Source organism: Mobula hypostoma, chromosome 2, assembly GCF_963921235.1.
Source record: "Mobula hypostoma chromosome 2, sMobHyp1.1, whole genome shotgun sequence".
NCBI classification, from domain to species: domain Eukaryota; kingdom Metazoa; phylum Chordata; class Chondrichthyes; order Myliobatiformes; family Myliobatidae; genus Mobula; species Mobula hypostoma.
Genome location: NC_086098.1, coordinates 88,729,855 through 88,750,785, shown reverse-complemented (window position 1 = coordinate 88,750,785; position 20,931 = coordinate 88,729,855). Strand labels below are relative to the sequence as shown.

General features: G+C 42.0%; 1 protein-coding gene across 2 annotated transcripts in view; it reads right to left on the bottom strand.

Annotated features, from left to right (window-relative positions):
• prim2 (DNA primase subunit 2) overlaps positions 1–20,931 on the bottom strand; it is a 293,057-nt gene that overhangs the window by 7,995 nt on the left and 264,131 nt on the right. For both annotated transcript variants that reach the window (XM_063071792.1, XM_063071782.1), the window contains 2 exons: positions 13,639–13,765; positions 9,520–9,602 (listed from right to left, as the gene is read on the bottom strand). In XM_063071792.1, the coding sequence (XP_062927862.1) occupies positions 9,520–9,602; positions 13,639–13,765 (210 nt within the window). The remainder of the gene's footprint in view (positions 1–9,519; positions 9,603–13,638; positions 13,766–20,931) is intronic.

Here is a 20,931-nt window from a genome sequence, read left to right as displayed (position 1 = left end):
TCAGATCAGATAAATAAATCAGGGCCACCACAGCTAAGTCAGATGAACATTACAGAGTGGATAGTCACAATCAGAAGGTACATACAACAAATATATTTTCTGTGATGTTCTGCCCCAAGGTACTTAAAGTTGCATTGTTAAAACAGCTTATTTAGTCATTACCATGCTGTGTGGAATCCTGCTGTTCATAAATTAGATGCCAGTTTGTTACTATATAATTAATAGATTTCAAAAAAGTGAATCCGAGCATGAAAGGTGCTATGTAAATACAAGTTTTAATTGGTCAACTCGTTGCTCCTTCTCTGAGTAACACTAGGAGGAACCCAGTTGGTGATCATTTACAGGCCACAAGCTGACAATTTATAAGACAATGTAAAAACTTGAAAATATAATACTTAGAAGGCTCCAACATTGTGTGTAGGAATGAGACTTTGCACTTTTAATGGTGTAGAGGGGAAAACTGGAGGAGAAAATTAAAGTGGTGAGAAGAAAAGTGGTTTGGACAATTCCAGATTTGTATGGGATACAGTTATAATTCAAAACCCCATTGGACCTTAAAACGTTTGCATCTCCAGATTACTTGGGAGCTGTCTCAATTTATTCTGCAACATCGTCAGCAGCCCACTACTGGGAGCCAAATTTGATTGTGCTGGCAGAGTACACCTGACTTAAATGATAATTATTCGGTTGGAAATAGAACCCGATAATAATAACTGCCATCTTCAATGTGAATTTTTAGGGAAGAAGCCACCAGTGCTTCCAGTTGACCATTTACAAGACTCACATAAACTTTCTGATATTAGTGCATACAGTTTATTTGGGTAGTAGGCTTTTTTTATATACATGAAAGCCACAACAAAGAGCAGCAACAAAGCTTGATCCAAAATGCAGTAACTATCTGAAATGGGGGTTCACCATGTCTAGTCAGATTGAGACAATTGATTTAGATATACTAAAGTTGACTCTTATTTTGATGAATGTAGGAGTTCATCAGACTTTACACATCTTTAAGTATTGCCCTAGATTTTGCTGCTGATATGAAGACTTTATTTTAAGATACATCATTCATGAACTTGTAGGACTCTGCAGTTAACCTCACAAAACAACAGCTCGTCCTCAATCTCCCTTCTGTGCTTCACGTTGCTGCATTTGCACGTTAAGTTCCTATTAACTTCAGTACAGAAATTAGGACAAATACACTACATGAAAATGATAAACTTTAATATGAAACCACCAATGGATTTAATAGAAATAAATCAAGTTAAAAACCAAGAGAAATAGCTGGTGAGAGTTAGGGTTTGATGAGAACTTTCGCCCTCGAATAACAAGTGATGTTGGGTCATCTGTTAATTCTATATATGCAATTAGATATTTTTTTACAAACTAAATCAATGGGACAAAGTTGGAAATATAAAATTAAATAGGATCAGCCAGGAACTCATCAAAGAGCACAATAAGATCAAAAGCTTGCTCTATTCCTGACTCCACAGAAGGCTTGAGATAAAGTCTAATTAAGGGGGCATAATGTGAGATGTGCCATTCCTCCAAGGTCTGAACCAATGTTTTAGGTAATTTTAGGAATTATTAATCTGTATATATATATATACATACACACACACTCAGTGGCCGTTTTTAAAGTGGCCACTGAGTGTATGTTTGTGGTCTTCTGCTGCTATGGTCCATCCACTTCAAAGTTCAACATGTTGTGCATTCAGAGACACTTTTCTGCACACCACTACTGAACACCTTCCTGTCAGCTTCAAGCAGTCTGACCTCTCTCAGTAACAAGGTGTTTTTGCCCACAGGACTGCTGCTCACCGGATGTTTTTTTGTTTTTTTCAACCATTCTCTGTAAACTCTAGAGATTGTTGTATGTGAAAATCCTAGGAGATTAGCAGTTTCTAAGATACTGAAACCACCCTCTCTAGCCACCAACGATCATTCCACGGTCAGTCAATCACATTTTTTCTCCATTCTGATGTTTGGTCTGAATAACTGGACCTCCTGGCTATATCTGCATGCTTTTATGCATTAAGTTGATGAGATGATTGGCTGATTAAATATTTGCATTAAAGAGTAAATGCACGTGTACTTCCTAAAGTGGTCACTGAGTGTACATACACTTTTTTTTTAAAAAAAAGAAATTTTATTTAGAGATGTGATTTGATTCATGTTATCATTTAGATTCCATTTCCCTCTTCCACCCTAGCACTACCTGACTCCAGAGCTCAGATCACTTGTTGCTGGAACAGTCACACACATCAGTTACCAACAGATTGATGGTGGGTAACTTGCTTGCTAAGAAGACCACAGTAATAATCAGAATCACTTCAGAGGCCCCTTTCAAGCGAAACACCAAAATGCTGTCATAAAACAACGAACTTCATGACACATGTCAGTGAACCTGATTCCGAATGTGGAAGTTGTGATCTCGCCAAGAGATCTGCTCTGCTTTCATTCTGGCTGCAGTTCTGGAAGCCAGCAGGGAAGCACAACTCCAGTTCTGCTGGGAAATCTGCCCACAGAACTTGTGATGTGACTCCATCCATCCACTGCAATGCAGATGACCAATTCAGATAGTTTTCAGCTCATTTTGTACAGACCCTGAGCAATAAGTAATTATAATGTGTATAATATTATTAGATTATGATGTATTAATTGTACACATTATTTATATTAAGATTTTCATATCATTAAATGTTTAATCATCATCAAGTTTATGAACATCAGTCACTTTTATAAGCTTTCAAAGCTGTTTGCAGGCCGGGGTTGATCATTTATGGTGGGAAGTGTCACACTGTGCAGCCTCTTGATGATCAGAAGTCAGTTTCAGGAATGTGGTCCAGGTAATGTTACAAAGGAGATAAGGAAGGAGAGGTGGCTCACCCTTCACTCTGTCATACTGGATAGGAACATTCTGTAGCCTGGACATGTCCTTGGGACAGATGATGTGTGTCACTGATCTACATTGAACTATTTCAATAAACTGGCTGGTCTCAGAACTCAAAGCTCTATCACAACAGTCTAACTTGCTATTCAATCATCCACCCAGGGTCACTGACCTACAACCTCCCTCAATTAAGCAAGGGCTGTGTTCTAAAGTGTTCATTCTTGTGATGGCACCCCAGCTGTCCTCTCCTCTAATGTCTCTCCCTTGGCTACCTCTGTATTCTTCCGAGCACTGAAGCCATTCCTGGGTATCTTCATATTCCTTTTTTTTAAAATCACACTGTCAGATGTAGCCATGTCGTGTCTCCGGAATTCCCTTCATAAAGTTCTCTGCAATTCTAGTCTTCTTTAAGCTCTTAGCTTCTTGGCATTGAATCTGCGTGATACTGTGATCCAGAGGCTCTTCAGAAATCAAGAATGAGGCATAAATCTCAGTGGTAACAACCGATTAGTAGATGTTACAGCAATGAAGAACAATCAAAGAAAGAAAAACAACAAAGTCGTAGAGGTCCTCTATTAAAAACTAGCTCAGTCTAGAGATAACAAAACATTCCAGTGGTAAGGAATAATCTGGGAAATATTCAGGTTCAGTGGTGTGACAAAAGCAGCAGAGAAACTTCCAGAAACACACATCAAATTTGCTGGTGAACGCAGCAGACCAGGCAGCATCTCTAGGAAGAGGTACAGTCGACCTTTCAGGCCGAGACTCTTCGTCAGGACTAACTGAAACCCGAAACGTTGACTGTCCCTCTTCCTAGAGATGCTGCCTGGCCTGCTGCGTCCACCAGCAAATTTGATGTGTGTTGCTTGAATTTCCAGCATCTGCAGAATTCCTCATGAGAAACTTCTAGAGCAATGCAGAATCAGATATACTGAAAACTAATTGAACAATTACACACATACACGTGATTATATAAAAATTTATAAACAAGCATATGAAAAAGGACCTAGTGCTTTCCAGGCCTGTATGACGAATAAACTCTTCTTGGGCTTCCATCTGGGTACAGGTATCAATTTTAACCAACAATTTAATGACAAGCTCTGCCATCTTCATCAGGGATGATGCCCAGCCATGTCTAGTCCAGAGGTACACATACCCCTGTCATCTATCCCTCATGATTGATTAGTCTTCATCCAATCAAGTTTCTGCTGTCCCACCCCATTTACAATCGAATTCCAGTTCTTAGGGAAGGATCTTGAACTTTGTTAAAATTCTCTAGTTTTATTTCAATGGCTTCCTTTATCAGATGGTCCCAAAAGCCATTGGCATGGCACAGTAGTTTTGTGCCGTCAAAGTCAATCCTATGGCCATTGCAAATGCAATATTCTGCTACTGCGGATTTCTCCGGGTAACCCAAACAGATACACCACCCATGCTCCTTGATGTGTTTCCACCATGTGCCCAGTCTGGCCGATACGCTGCTTTGCATTACAGGGAATCCTGTAAACAGCAGCTATCCTGAGGAAATGAGGCATTCCTACAGAATGGCTACAAGTTGAAGGAAATCAGTCGGGCCCTTAAAAAGGCCAACAGAAAAACCCGGAAACCCAACAACAAAGAGGAGCACATCGCTACCACCTGTCTTCCCTATATTTCCACAGTTTCTGGAAGGATTACCAGGATCCTGAAGAAATACCAGATTAATGCCATCCACAAACCCATAAGGAAGCTCAAATCACAGCTTATGTAGGTCAAAGATGACCTGAGCTCCTCCAGCATTTTGTGTGTTCTGGATTTCCATAATCTGCAGAATCTCATGTGCCTGGGATAAGAGGACTGTTTTATCAAAAGAGCTAAACAAAAGTCTGTATTCTTTGTTCCTTAGAAGAATGTGGGGTGATCTCAATGAAACATATAAAATCCAAAGGCTTGACAAGGTAACAGTTAAGACTTAGTTCCAAGATAAGGGACCAATCAGTTAAAACAGAAATTACTCTTCACAAAATATTGTGGAGGCGAGACCATTAGAAGTACTTTGGAAGCAAATACATTTTGAAATACATGGCAATTGGGGACTGATGATTTGGCACAGGAGGAGTTAAAGCCTGGAGTAGATTAGGCAAGATCGTACTGAATAGCAGGGCTGGCTTCAGGAGGCAGGCGACCTACTCCTGCTTCTATCTTTGTGTGCTCGTGTTTACAGAAACAGGTCGCTCTGTCCCACCAATCCATGCTATTGTTAATCCATTACACAAATGCAAATTTTGATTTTTCAGACAATAAAGGAAAAAACTAAAATAATATTTTCAATTGTTCAGCAACTTGAAATAATCTGTACATTAAAACTGATTAATTGTAATTGGCAATCCACGATGACCTGACCAGACGAGGACTACTTTGATAAATGCAGGAGACGATGATCAACAATGAAAATGTATTCCAACTGCAGAGGCAGATGTAATAAAACTATACTGATGAAAAACCCCTTGTCTTTTTTCATCTAAGATAAGGCTACCACAACTTATTTTATGCTTCTTAAGGGAGAATGAAAGTCCCAGAGGAATTCATGATGAAATGCATTTATTCTCTCCATTCTCCTACACACACCTGGGGATCTGTTGGTTTGCTGCTAATTATTTTTGAAGAATGGAGCCTGTTACTGCTTTTCAGGGTCACTAAGCAGCAGGATGTATAAGAAACATCTGTCCGTTCACCATAGTTTTAAGCTGTCTCTTACAAGATTCTCAGTATTTGTGCAAAAAAAAAGACTAGGTGAGACTCTTCTTAGGATAATTAATGGCAGAATTTGCCACTACAGGACAGCCATGGCAACATCAAATGAACCCTTTGTACTTCATGCAAGTTTGAATTTATTATTTTAATTGAATCCTTTCCAGTAATGATGATAGGAACAGGATTTTTTTATTATTATGATTGAAAGGACATGGACTTTGCAGGCTGAGCCAGCATTTAACTTGGCAATTGCTAACCTACTTGAATCTCAGCAGGCTTGAGGTGTGGGTATACCCACAATTCTGAATAGGAATTCGATGGGATTTCCACAATTTTGTCCCAGGCATGGTGAAGGAACAGCAATATACACTCAGTGGCCACTTTACTAGGTACAGGAGGTACCCAATAAAGTGGCCACTGATTGCATTTTTGTACATTCATGGTCTGCTGCTGTCGTAGCCCATCCTCTTCAAGGTTCAACGTGTTGTGAGTTCAGAGATCCTCTTCTGCACACCATTCTTGTAACGAGTGGTTATTTGAGTTACTGTCGTCTTCCTGTTACTTAAACCAGTCTGGCCATTCTCCTCTGACCTCTCTCATCAACAAGGCGTTTTTGCCCATAGAGCTGCCACTCACTGGATACATTTTGCTTTTTGCACCATTCACTGTGAACTCTAGAGACTGTTCAGCGTGAACATTACAGATCAGCAGATTCTGATGTTTGGTCTGAACAGCAGACCATGTCTGCATGCCTTTATGCATTGAGCTGCTACCATATGATCGGCCTCTTAGAAAGATGTATAGGGGTACTTAATAAAGTGGCCACTGAGTGTATTTCCAGGTCTGAATGGTGAGTTAGAGTGGTGGGTATTCCCCAAGCTTTTGATACCCTTGACCTTCCAGCTGATAGAGGTCTGGGGTTTGGAAGGTGCTGTCTAAGGAGTCTGGATCAGCTGATGTAGTGCTCCTGAAGATGACACAACTGCTGCTATTGAACATTGGTGGTGGAGTGAGTGAAATGTTGTGAATGGACTGCCTATCAAGCAGGCTGCAATCACTTGTACCATGACTAGCATCTTGAGTGTTAATGAAGCTCTACTCATTCAGGCAAGTGGAGAGTATTCCATCACATTCTTGACTTGAGCCTTGTAGATGTTGGACAGACTTTGGGAGTTAGGTGCTGAGTTACTTGCCGCAGGATTCCTCACCTCCAAAGGGATATGGAAATATAGGTCCACAATTCATTGAAAGTGGCGTCACAGGTAGATAGGGTCATAAAGAAAACCTTTGTAACATTGTCCTTCATAAATCAAAGTATTAAGTACTGGAGAAATGGATGTTATATTGAAGTTGTATCAGACATTGGGTGAGGCTTAATATGGAGTATTGTGTTCAGTTTTGGTCACCCATCTACAGGAAAGATGTCAATAAAATTGAAAGAGGGTAGAGAAATTTTATCAGGGTGTTGCAAGGACCTGACACCCTAAGTTATAAGGAAACGTTGAATAGGTTAGGACTTCATTTCCTAGAGTGTAGGAGAATGAGGGGGAATTTGATAGAGGTACACAAAATTATGAGGGGTATAGATAGGGTAAATGTAAGCAAGCTTTTCCCATTAAGGTTGGGTAAGACTAGAACAAGAGGTTATGATGTAAGGGTGAAAGGTGAAATGTTTAAGGGGAACATGATGGGAAACCTCTTCACTCAGAGGGCAGTGAAAATGTGGAATGAGATGCCAGCGGAAGTGGTGGATTTGAGTTTGATTACAACATTTAAGGAAAATTTGGATAGTTGCATGGATGGGAGGGGTATGGAGGGCTATGGTCCTGGTGCAGGTCAATGGAACCAAGCAGATTTATAGTTTGACATAGGGCCAAAGGGCTCGTTTCTGTGCAAATTATTTTCTATACTCTATAAATAGGAACAGGGCATTCAGCCCCTTTAGTTAACTTCACGTAATAGGCATCCGTTAAGTCTTGTGAGACCATGGATTTGAGCCTTGGAAGGTTTCCAGGGCGCAGGTCTGGGCAAGGTTGTATGGAAGACTGGCAGTTGCCCATGCTGCAAGTCTCCCCTCTCCACGCCACCGATGTTGTCCAAGGGAAGGGCACTAGGGCCGATACAGCTTGGCATCGGTGTTGTCGCAGAGCAATGTGTGGTTAAGTGCCTTGCTCAAGGACACAACATGCTGCCTCAGCTGAGGCTCAAACTAGCGACCTTCAGATCACTAGACCAACAACTTAACCATTTGGCCATGCACCAACACAACTTCACATAGCATTTTGATTAATATTGATTGTCTTAATTTCAACTGTCTATGTTGGTTCCAAAACCTTTACTGCTATTGTTGAACAAAATCATATTATGTTTAATCTTTCCAACCTACCCACAGCTCCAGTGACTTTGGGAAGAAACATATTTCTTCACTCCTTTAAGTGAAGAACTGCTTTTTGACATCATCTCTTAAATGATGAGCTCTAATTTCATTATTCTCCTTGTTTTGGATTCCTCCATGAAAGAACTTAGCTCTTTCCACCTTATCACTTCCTTTTATCATCTTAAGCTCATCCCTTAAACTAATTCCACTCAAGCAATAGTGTTTCACTACAATAGGACAGCATTATTGAGCTACAGAGCAATACAGCACAAAACAAGCACTTCAGTTCAACTCATCTAGGCTGACTAAATTGCCTAAGTGAGTTAGTGCCTGTGTTTGTCCCCAGATCGAAAGCTTTCCCTTCCATGTAACTTTTTAAATGTCATAATTGTACCTGTCTCTAACACTTCCGCTGACAATTTATTCTATACATTCATCATTCTCTGTGGAAAAAGTTGCCCCTCAGGTCCCTTTCAAATCTTAAACAACAGGAATTCTGCAGATGCTGGAAATTCAAGCAATACACATCAAAGTTGCTGGTGAACGCAGCAGCCAGGCAGCAGGAAGAGGTACAGTCGACGTTTCAGGCCGAGACCCTTTGTCAGGACCCTTCGACCCTTCGTTAGTCCTGACGAAGGGTCTCGGCCTGAAACGTCGATTGTACCTCTTCCTAGAGATGCTGCCTGGCCTGCTGCGTTCACCAGCAACTTTGATGTGTGTCCCTTTCAAATCTTTCTCATTTTAAATTTACACATAGAATGATCCCTACTTTTAGCTGAAACATGACATCTCAACTCCTATACTCAATATTCTGTCTGATGATGGAAAGTGTTCCAAATGTCTTCTTCATACCCTTGTCTACCCATGTCTCCATTTTCAAGGAAGTAAGTACATTTGGCTCCAGGCCTCTCTGTTCTACGTTTGTAGAACACTCCCTAGAGCTCAACCATTTATTGTAAACACAAGAGATTCTGCAGATGCTGGACATGTAGAACAACACACAAAATGCAGGAGGAACTCAGCGAGTCAGGCAGAATCTATGGAGGGGAATAAACAGTTAAAATGTTTCGGGCTGAGATTCTCCATCAGGTCCATTTATTGTGTATCTGAACAAATTAACCATTGTGGGACAATCTGAACTATTCAAATGAGAATGAAACAGAGGGCGCCTTTCACTTCAACTCAGGAGGGAGAAGTATTTTCCCTAATCTTCACTTCTTTGCCTAATAACTGTCAAAGACAACATGGTGTTAGGGAAACTGTATGTGGCCATATTCTAATGAGGGCTTGCCCATCCATGTAACTGCTGGCCATCACTAGCATATGGCTACAATTGAGAATGGAATGTTAAGCGATGAGACAAGCTAAAACAACAGAGCTTCAGTCTAGTCGCAAGATTTGGCTTCACAACTTCACAGCAGTTTTGTGCTACATCCAAAAAATATATCAATAAAAATCAACAATAAGTTAGGCACACACAGCACCCCCAGGTTATTGGTTATGAAGTGGGATCACTCACCTGAGTTATTCCTGCAAGTGGAACCTTATAGGACTGCAGCTTTGACTTCAGTATTTCAGGATCACAGTGCCGAAATGGACAGCCTAAGAAGAAAAGCAATGTAGAAAGAATAGTTGATAAAGCATGAGAACCCTGTGCCCTCTCAGACACTGGATGGACGAAGTTCCATGGCATTACTATAGAGCACAGCAGAAAAGTTCGACTATGCCCCCGCTAAATTTTATCCCCTTACCCAACCATACAGCTATAAGAGATTGCTCAGTCATGATCACATTCCACACTTTGGGGTGACAAAGTGATTGCTCTGTTTCCAAAATAAAAGGAGAACATATTGGAGACAATAATGTGGTATGGGACATCTGAGATCACATTATGTTTCTTTGCCAAAGAAAAGCTTGCTTGCTTATGCATTCTACTAAATTCTGCCCAATTTTTCAGTTTGCAAGCATTTGGCTGGTGCGATGATGCAGTCACAGTGTGCCACAGAGTGCTTTCTCATGACAAATGTGTTGTTTCATGGGATAGCTCGACTTAGCTATGGTGTTTGCACATTTTATATCAACACTAATTCCAACATAGAAACTGAAACATAAATAATTCCCAATCTTTCTGCAAAACTGTTACATAAATTTAAGAAATAAATGAGGTCAACACAATGCTCAGATATAATTTTTCGAAACAACCTCTTTATCATTAGATTTTCTAAGATTCATAATCCAAGCTCTTCTCAGAACCTGGCCTTTTGCAGTCTGGCCACAGCGATTATAACTGGGACATTAAGTATTTACAATCTATATTAGCAAATTGGATGAAAAGAACAAATAACCTGCAGCCAGATTTGCTGATGATAACAGGGTAGGTGGGAAAAGAAGTTGTGAGAAGCACCCAAAAAGTCTGCAGAGAAATCTAACAGGCTGAATGGCAAAAATCTAGCAGAGAGAATATTGTGAGGAACAACGTAAAGTTACTCACTTTGATTAGATCAGATTATTGTCATTTACATCAGAGGGTAATGAAATTCCTGGTCCACATGAAGCTTAGAATAGGTAGTATATACTGTATAGCTATAATAAATGATGAGAGCAAAACAGCAGAATGGTGCAAGGATCTGAAGTTGGGGGAAAAATAAATACTAAGGTGACAATAGAATAACCAAGAGAGGTAGAGTTAAGAACATCACGGGGGGGGGGGGAGGCGGAGGGTGTGTGAAAGAGGTGATTGGTTCTAATAGTGGAAAAAGGCTGTTCTTAAATCTGGATGCTTAGACATTCAAGTTCCTGTATCTTCTCCTAGAATATAGAAGAGTGAAAAGGGAATGGCCAGGAAATAAATGTGAATACATAGGAAGTACAGTACAAAGAAACAGAATATTGTTAAATGAAAATAATTGACAGAATACGCTTAAACAAGGCATCTGTGAGTGCTTGGAGATGAAACAGAGAAGGTTAGCACACAGGCACAACAACAAATTAGGAAGGATTATCGAATTTTGGACCATTACAAAGGGAATGGAGTATCAAGATAATAAAGTTTTGATACAACAATACAGGGCTTCACTGGGACAAGAGCTGCTGTACATTATATAGTTTTGATCTCATTTTAGAAGGGATATCTTCGCACTACAGGCTGCTTGGACAAGGTTTACCAGGTTGAATTATGGTTGGAAGGGTTGAGCAGTTTGTGCGTATACACACAGAAAGAATGAGAGATGATTATATTTAATTTGACAGTAAGGGAGCTTAACAGAATAGACGCTGAGAGAATTTATGGAAGAATCTAGATCAGGGTGCATAAACTTAAAATAAAAGGTTGTTCATTTAAAATGGAAAGGCAGTAAAATTTCATCACTTAGAGGACCATGAATCCTTGAAGTTCTCAAATCCTGCTATGGTCATGTTGTTGAATATACTCAAAGATGAAATAGGTAGACTTTAAGATAAAAGGAAAATCAAGGAATCCTATGGGCAGGCAAAAAGCAAGTAGAGTCATGATGCAACATAATGGCAGAACAAGCCCAAGGGATCTTTATAGTCTCCACTCTCTCAAATTAACCTCTGTATTCCCTTCAAAAAATCTCTCTAGTAGTAAATGCAGAAACAAGAGTCCGAATATGCACAAATCAGGATAAAAAAAAGTACTGGAGGAAGGCTACAGATCAGGCAACATCTGTACAGCAAAATGGGCAGCTGATGATTTGGGGGCGAGACCCTTCTTCTGGACTGAAAGAGTAGAGGGGAGAGAGGCAGTATAAAGGGGTGAGATATAGGGATGGAGCAAGTGACAGGTGGATCCAGGTAAGGAGGGGTGATAGGCAGATGGAGGAAGGAAGAGTGGAAATAGTGACAGATGCTGGCAGGTGATAGCTGGGGGTGATAAAGGGGATACAGATCATGAAATATAACAGGACAGGAAGGCAAAGTATGGGATCAAATTCGGAAGGTGGGGTGGACAAATAAAGAACAGTAGTGGGGGGAGTGACTAATGGGAAGTGTATGGGGAGTGGGTAGTTGGAGGAGAGGAAAGAAACATAATGATCAGGACAATACACACAACATGCTGGAGGAACTCTGGATTTCCAGCTTCTCCAGAACCTCCTGTGTGTATGACGTGGATTCGGTGTGTGCAGGAAAAACTAGGCAGATCAGGATTATGAGAAGGGACTGAAAGACAGCAGTTTACCTGAGATCAGAAGATCCAATGTTCATAATGTTGGGCTGTAGTCTAACAAGGTGGAATATGAGGTGCTGTTCCTCTGGTTTGTGTTTGGCCTTAGCCTGGCAATGCAGAAGGCCAAGGACGAACAGGCTGGTGTGGGAAATGTGGAGTGGAATCAAAATCAACTGCAACTTGGAATTCCAGATGGCTACAGCACACAGAGCGCCTATGCTTAGCAAAACAGTTGTCTAGTCTGCGCGTGGCCTCACTAAACTTCCTTTTCCCACACCTTTGAGCATAAACATACAGCCAGTGTTACAACTTATCTGTCCTTTGCATCTCAGTGTAAATCTCCTTTGATAAAAATTGCTGTGAAGCATATTGGACTGTCTTAAAACACTAAGGAGCTGTCTAAATGCAGGGGGCTGTAGAAGGATTGTGCTCCTATTTTGAAGTATTTAGATCAGGATAGCAATGGCATTTAAATTGCTGAGACAAGTTGTTTTCGGACTAGTTCCTAGTGGATAGGTTCAAAATACACATGTCCTTCAAAGCCCACAGAAGAAATAGTGCAAGGGACCGGGGTGAGAGTGGCTTTGTAGGTTTATTCAAAGGCCTACACAGAAGGTGTATATTTTGAACAGGTGTAAGCATACTCACTGAGGTTTGCTTTGCAATGGAATGACAATAAATTGGCAAATTTCAATGAAATTAGAGACACAGGAGACTGCAGATGCCAGAATCCAGAGCAAAACGCAAAATGCTAGAGGAACTCAGTTTTCTCGGGCAGCATTTGCAGTGAGAAATAGATGGTCGCCATTTCTGGTTAAGACCCATCATCTGGACTAAAGGAAAATAGCTCATTGTGAAGGGGCAAGGGGAAGGGATGGGAAGAAGCAGGTATGTGATTGGTGAATCCAGATGAAGAGAGGTAATTGACAGGTGGAGGCTAGGAGGTGATAGATGAAGGGAACATAGTATTGCCAATAATAGAATCTAAAATGAAAAGAGGATGGAACGTAAAACTAAATATGGGAAATGGAGTGGAGAGCTCTCTAACGTTGACTGTCCAGATGCTACCTGACCCATAGAGTTTATTCCAGATTTTGTTTAGTTTGTCTCAAAAAATAGTCCATATCTTAAAGTTTAATAAATGGTTTATGGCTCTCATATGGTTTTACTTGGCCAATGCTTGTGTGGGAGGGCGTTCATAGGATGCCCATTCCCAAAATATGAGCAAAATGTCCTCATCAAGATGGATTGCAAAGTATAGCCTGAAAGAATGGCTCATGGCTCATCTCATTCTTAAATGAGGCAGCTAGGAGTCTGACAGAGCAGAACTGTGATTGGCACAAGCTGCACCCTCAAGACCTGTTGGAAATGTAGCCTAATAATTACTTTTCCAACTGTTCCCTCCAAGTCCTTTCACTGCTTTAAGAGACTGTGACTAGCCTATCAACTTACCATGATAGTCCCCTTGACTGGGTGCATTTGACAGAATAATCTTCATGCAGCTGAATGGTGTATAGTCAGTTCTCTTGCCTTCCTTTCCATAGCTGTGCCGTATATTGTAGGCATATGATTTATCAAACTAGACATCAAAACAGAATAGAAATATATGTATTATTCATTATTTGGTACCGTGCACTCTCATTTGTAAAATGCCCATCGACCTGAAAAATCATTGCCTGACCTGCGGAGTGGTTCAGCATTTTGTTTTATCACTCATGTCTGAAATATGGCTGAACATACAGATGACTGATGATTGGCGTGAGAGCCTATTCCAGTCACCTCAATGCAGTTAGACCAAAACTCAACTTTGATCACCTCATAACAGTACTCATCTTGTGCTGACGTGACTCTCAGATGAAGTGTGACCCATTTAGTTAAGCTACCAGAATTCCAAAACTGCTTGTGCTGTGACAGCAACTGTTATATACAGCAAAAGGTACAAGTGGTGATGGTGGGGATTAACTGGGTGGGAGAATCACAGGTTAGTTCAACATATGTTTCTAAAGAACACAATTACATTCTTTCCATGATACAAAAAATCCTGGCAAAAGTTAAGAGGATGGAGAAAGAAATAGAAGCAACATCAGACTTCATGACTTTTCATAGATCTGGATTGCTTGTTTTGTTTCTCCCTCTACTGATGCTGTCTGAGTTCATTGTCTGTTTCCAAAATGCTCTGTTTTAAATTAATATTTCCATCATCTTCTGTCTATTGCCTTACAATCTTTTTCCACAGAGTGCAGAGGAAAGATAAGCCGTTATTCTTATCTTAAAAGGAGGAGGGAGGAGAAGATGGCGGCGCGACACAGCGCGCGCGGCCATTCCAAATGATATCGTATGTGTAACTAGGGGCTGTGCACAATCCTGATTTGATGGAGACAGCCATGTGAAGCATGGAGGAACACCTGGAGAAACCTCTGAAATGCCCTTTTCGCTGCTGTTGCTACTGTGCGATCAAGAATCTCTGGAGGGGAAGGCCCCAAATCCTCGGCTTTGCCTACTGCCTGTTGTCGGGGCCGGGGTCGAAGCGCTCGGCAGAGATGTTGGAGAGCTGGTCGGAGGCTCGGAGTTTTCGGACGGACTCGGAGTCGGACTGTGGTCAGATGTTTCCAGGATGCTGCATTGGCAAGTTTGCGGCGATGGAGGTTCACTGTCTGCATGAGATGATGGGACTTTCAAGAGACTTTGAGACTTTTTACTGTGCCATGGTCTGTTCTTTATCAAATTACGGTATTGCTTTGCACTGTTGTAACTATATGTTATAATTATGTGGTTTTTGTCAAATTTTCAGTCGGTTTGTCATGTGTTTCTGTGATATCATTCTGGAGAAACATTGTATTATTTCTTAATGCATGCATTATTAAATGACAATAAAAGAGGACTGCGTGTCCTCATAATCTAATCTAATCTAAACTGACAGAACCAACCATAGAGAAAAGCAACATTGCTGTCTTCCCTGTTCATGAGCCATGAAGCCAGGTTTCTTGCAGTTGCTCTGCCAAAATAAATGCCTAGGTTGCATCCTACATATTAAGGTATCATTTTGGGCTTTCTCATAGTACATGTTCAAAGAACACTAGGAACAGAAATCAAGATCAAACATGTTTTTTCTTAAATTAAAGTTGGATTACTGAAAATACTATTCCATATGCATCCTTAACTACAGTGATTTGTAATCCTTCAATTGTAGCTAGTTGGAAAAAATAAGTGGAATAACATCAGAAACAAAAATTGCTTAATGGATGCTTTAAACCTAGATCAGAACTCAACCTACGCCAAAGACAACTAGCTACTTATTAAATGAATTCATTCGTTCTGATTTACAATCTGGAATTTACTAGCATGTGCTTTTCTAAGAACATAAAAGTGAAAGTTTTACATGAAAGCACCTTCAAAATATTTTTATCCAAACATGTTGCTAATACTCACCTAAACTATGGATTCAAATACTTGCAGCAGCTTAATCTTTAATGAGGTGCCAGTAGCCAAGACAAAGGATAAAAACCAATTATTCCTAGTATCTTTGGGCTGTGAATAATGCTGCAGAATCACCATCTTAAAGCTGCTAGCAACTGCCAAGCAAGGAATTTTGCTGAAGAACCTTTCTTTCCTTGGCTCCCAGTAAAAATCAGTTCTACATTTGGCCTATTATTTAATATCAAAGATACAATGGACAAGCAAATACCCCTGAAGCACTCTGCTTGAGTGAAAATTCTACTACAATAGAAACAGCTGGTTAAGATACCTTTGAATATAAAAGTTCATGCAGCCAAAGTGTTAAGTTGGATCATCAAAGTTAGCTAAACTTCGCTTGTTATTCCTTTCTTAAACCTTGCTTTCTGACAAATTTTCAACAAAGCTTTTGACCATCTTCCTTTGGACAGAGAAAGCCATCTGGTCTATTAGGCCTATGCTGGCTCCCAGAGCAATCCTATCACTTCTATTCCTCCAATTTATTTCACAGAACTTATTATTATTAACTCCCTTCAGAACAGAGACGAGGAGGAAGTTCTTTCGCCAGAATCTGTGGAATTCATTGCCACTGGTGCCTGTGGAGGCAAAGTCATTAGGTACATTTAAAGCAGAGGTTGAATTGAAATGAACTGAATTGACTTTATTTCTTACATCCTTCACATACATAAGGAGTAAAAATCTTTACGTTATGTCTCCGTCTAAATGTGTAATGTGTAATCATAGTAATTTACAATAGAGCAGTCAATGTAACATCGAGTACACTCAAATCAGCGTGAGTTAATCAGTCTGATGACCTGGTGGAAGAAGCTGTCCCGAAGCCTGTTGGTCCTGGCTTTTATACTACGGTACCGCTTCCCGGATGGTAGCAGCTAGAACAGTTTGTGGTTGGGGTGACTCGGGTCCCCAGTGATCCTTACACACCTGTCCTTGTAAATGTCCTGAATCATGGGAAGTTCATAATTACAGATGCGCTGGGCTGTCCGCACCACTCTCTGCAGAGTCCTGTGACTGAGAGAAGTACAGTTCCCATACCAGGCAGTGATGCAGCCAGTCAGGATGCTCTCAACTGTGCCCCTATAGAAATTTCTCAGGATTTGGGGGCCCATACCAAACTTCTTCAACCATCTGAGGTGAAAGAGGTGCTGTTGTGCCTTTTTCACCACCCAATCGGTATGTACAGACCACGTGAGATCTTCGGTGATGTGGGTGCCAAGGAACTTAAGCTGTTTACACTCTCAACCCCAGATCCATTGATGTCGATAGGGATTAGCCTGTCTCCATTCCTCCTGTAACCCACAACCAGCTCCTTTGTTTTTGCGACATTGAGGGAGCGGTTGTTTGCTAGACACCACTGTGTCAGAGAGATGACTTCTTCCCTGTAGGCCACCTTGTTATTGTTTAAAACAAGCCAATCTATGTAGTGTCGTCCGCAAATTTAGTTAGAGCAGATTAGAGCAGTGGGAGGCAACACAGTCATGGGTATGCAGGGGGTAAAGGAGGGGACATAGTACACAGCCCTGAGGATCTCCTGTATTGAAAGTCAGAGGGATGGAGGTGAGGGAGCCCACTCTTACCACCTGCCGGCAATCTGACAGGAAGTCCAGGATCCAACTGCACAAGGCAGGGTCAAGCCTGAGGTCTCTGAGCTTCTTGTCGAGTCTGGATGGAATTACGGTGTTGAATGCTGAACTGTAGTCCAAGAACAGTATTCTCGCATAAGCATCCTTCTTCTCCAGATGTGGAAGGACGGTATGTAGAGCAGTGGCTATTGCGTCATCTGTTGATCGGTTGTGTCGGTAGGCAAATTGTAGGGGGTCCATTTTAGGAGGTAGCAAGCTGCAGATGTAATCCCTAACCAGCCTCTCAAAGATTATACTTATTAGTGAGGTGATTGCAATAGGATGCCAGACATTCAGGCATGTTACTTTGGTCTTTTTTGGTACAACATTGTTGGCACATGGCCAAACTGTTAAGGCGTTTGTCTAGTGATTTGACGGTCGTTAGTTCAAGCCTTGGTTGAGGCAGTGTGTGTGTCCTTGAGCAAGGCACTTAACCACACATTGCTCTGCGACAACACTGGTGCCAAGCTGTATGGGTCCTAATGCCCTTACCCTGGACAACCTCGGTGGTGTGGAGAGGGGAGACATGCAGCATGGACAACTGCTGGTCTTCCACACAACCTTGCCCAGGCCTATGCCCTGAAAACTTTCCAAGGCGCAAATCCATGGTCTCATGAGACTAACGGATGCCTATGAGGTACAGGGACAATGGTGGATCATTTGAAGCAGGAGGGCACTCTACACTGGGAGAGGAAGAGATTAAAAATGTCAGTAAACACACCTGCCAGTTGTGCTGCACACATCCTGAGTACTCGCCCTAGGATGCCGTCCAGTCCTGCAGCCTTGCGACTGTCCACTCGTTGGAAACATCTGCATACCTCAGCCTCAGAGATAACCAGGTTGCAGGTTGTAGCGGTGGCTTTCTTTGGAGGCTCAGAGTTAGCGACATCGAACTGAACATTAAAGTGATTGAGCTCCTTTGGGAGAGGGGCCGCGATGTTGGTGGCACCACAATGTTTGGCTTTGAAGTCTGCGATGGTATGCAGCCCTCGCCACAAGTGACATGTGCTATTCGTTGTGAATCTTGACTCAATCTTGTCGCTGTATTGTTGTTTCACAGCCTTGATAGCTTTGCGCAGATCGTAACTGCTTTTCTTAAGCCCTAGCTGATCGTTGGCGATGTAAGCTCGATGTCGCGCTATAAACTACTGATCCAGGGTTTCTGGTTTGGGAAGACCCTGACTGACTTCTGGGGGACAACATCGTCAATGCACTTCCAGATGAAGCACGTGACTCCATCAGTGAACTCAGAGACATCCTCATCACGGAAGACATTCCAGTTGATGTTATTGAAGCAGTCCAGCAGCATGGAGACCGACTGTTCGGACCAACAATGGATGGTTTTAACAATGGCCGCCTCTTATTTCAGCTTCTGCCTGTATATCGGCAAAAGCAGGATTGAAGAGTGATCTGATTTTCCAAAAGCTAGACGAAGGAGAGCTTTGTAAATGTTGCAAAAGGGAGTTTAACAGTGGTCAAGTATCTTATCTCCACAAGGGCTCACCTGGATGTGCTGACAAAACTTCAGAGAGACTTTCGTCGATGACGCTCAATTAAAGTCACCGGCGACGATGAAGGCAGAGGGTGTGCAGTCTCCAGTGTGTTGATGGTCTCGTACAGTTCCTTGAGAGCCAGGTCAGTATCAGCCTGCAGCAGAATGTACACCGCTGTGATGATAACAGCCGTGAACTCCCTAGGCAGCTAGAAGGGTCAGCACAGCAGTACCAGGTATTTCAGGAATGGGGAACAAAAAGATTTGAGTATATGCACATTCTAGAGGTCGCACCAAGCATTGTTGACCATGAAGCATACCCCTCTTCCTGTCCGCCTGGAATAGGAAGAACCCAGTGGGCTCGATGGCATGATCCGGTATCCCGTCAGCCAGGTCTCCACGAAGCACAAAACATTGCATTCCTTTGTTTCCCGCTGATAGGAGATTCTGGCTCTCAGTTCACAAAGCAGTGATGCAGCCAGTCAGGATGCTCTCAATTGTGCCCCTATAGAAATTTCTTAGGATTTGGGGACCCATACCAAACTTCTTCAACTGTCTGAGGTGAAAGAGGCGCTGCTGTGCCTTTTTCAACACCCAGTCGGTATGTACAGGCCACGTGAGATCCTCGGTGATGTGTATGCCGAGGAACTTGAAGTTGTTCACCCTCTCAATGCCAGATCCACTGACGTCAATAGGTGTTAGCCTGTCTGCATTCCTCCTGTAGTCCACAATCGGCTTGTTTGTTTTTGTGACATTGAGGGAGAGGTTGTGTTGGCGCATGGCCAGGTGGTTAAGGTGTCGGTCTAGTGATCTGAAGGTCGCTAGATCGAGCCTCAGCTGAGGCAGCGTGTTGTGTCCTTGAGCAAGGCACTTAACCAGACGTTGCTCTGCGATGACACCGGTGCCAGGCTGTATGGGTCCTAATGCTCTTCCCTTGGACAACATTTGTGGTGTGGAGAGGGGAGACTTGCAGCATGGGCAACTTCCATACAACCTTGCCCAGGCTTGCGCCCTGAACACCTTCCAAGGCGCAAATCCATGGTCTCACGAGACTAATGGATGCCTATTAAGGGAGAGGTTATTTTCCTGACACCACTGTGTCAGGATGATCACTATTAAATGTATCATGCAAAAAAACCAAATAGTTTTCATGAGTTAGTTCATTGTCCATTCATAAATCTGATGGTGGAGGGGAAGAAGTTGAGTGTGTGTCTTCGGGCTCCTCTACCTCTTCCCTGATGGCATCAAGAGAAGAGGGCATGTCATAGATGGTAGGGCCCTTAATGATACCTTTGAGTTCAAAGTTCAAAGTATATTTATTATGGAAGTATATATATGTCAGCATATACAACCCTGAGAATCATTCTCTTCAAGCAATCACAATAAATACAAGGAAACAGAATCAATGAAAGATAGCACCCAAAAGGACGGAGAACACCAATGTGCAAAAAACAACTTTGCCAACACAAAAAAAGAAGCAAAAGAAATAATAATAATAATAATAATAAACAAGCAATAAACATCAAGAATATGAGATGCAGTGTTCTTGAAAGTGAGACCACAAGTTGTGGGAACGGTACAGTGATGGGGCAAGTGAAGTTATCCCCTCTGGTTCAAGAGCCTGATGGTTGAGGGGTAGTAAGTGTTCTTGAATCTGGTGGTGTGGGTCCTGAGGCTCCTGTACCACCTCTCACAGCAGTGAGAAGAGAGCATAGCCTGGATGGTGGGGGTCCTTGATGATGGATGCTGCTTTCCTGCAACGGTGCTCTGTATAGATGTGCTCAGTAGCGGAGAAGGCTTTACTGGGCCGTATGCATTATACTCTTGTAGCTTTTCCGTACAAATTTGCGTACCAGAACTGTGATGCAACTAGTCAATAAACTCTCCACCACACATCTATAGAAGTTCATCAAAGTTTTAGATAACATGCAGAATCTTTGCAAATTTCTAAGAGTGGAGGTGCTACCATACTTTCTTTGCAATGGCACATATGCTGGGCCCATGACAAATCCTCTGAAATGAAAACACTGAGTTACTTAAAGTTGCTGACCCTCTCCACCTCGAATTACCCCAATGAGAACTGGCTCATGGACCTCTGGTTTCCTTCTCCTGAAGCCAATAATCATCTCTTTGGTCTTGCTGACATTGAGTGAGAGGTTG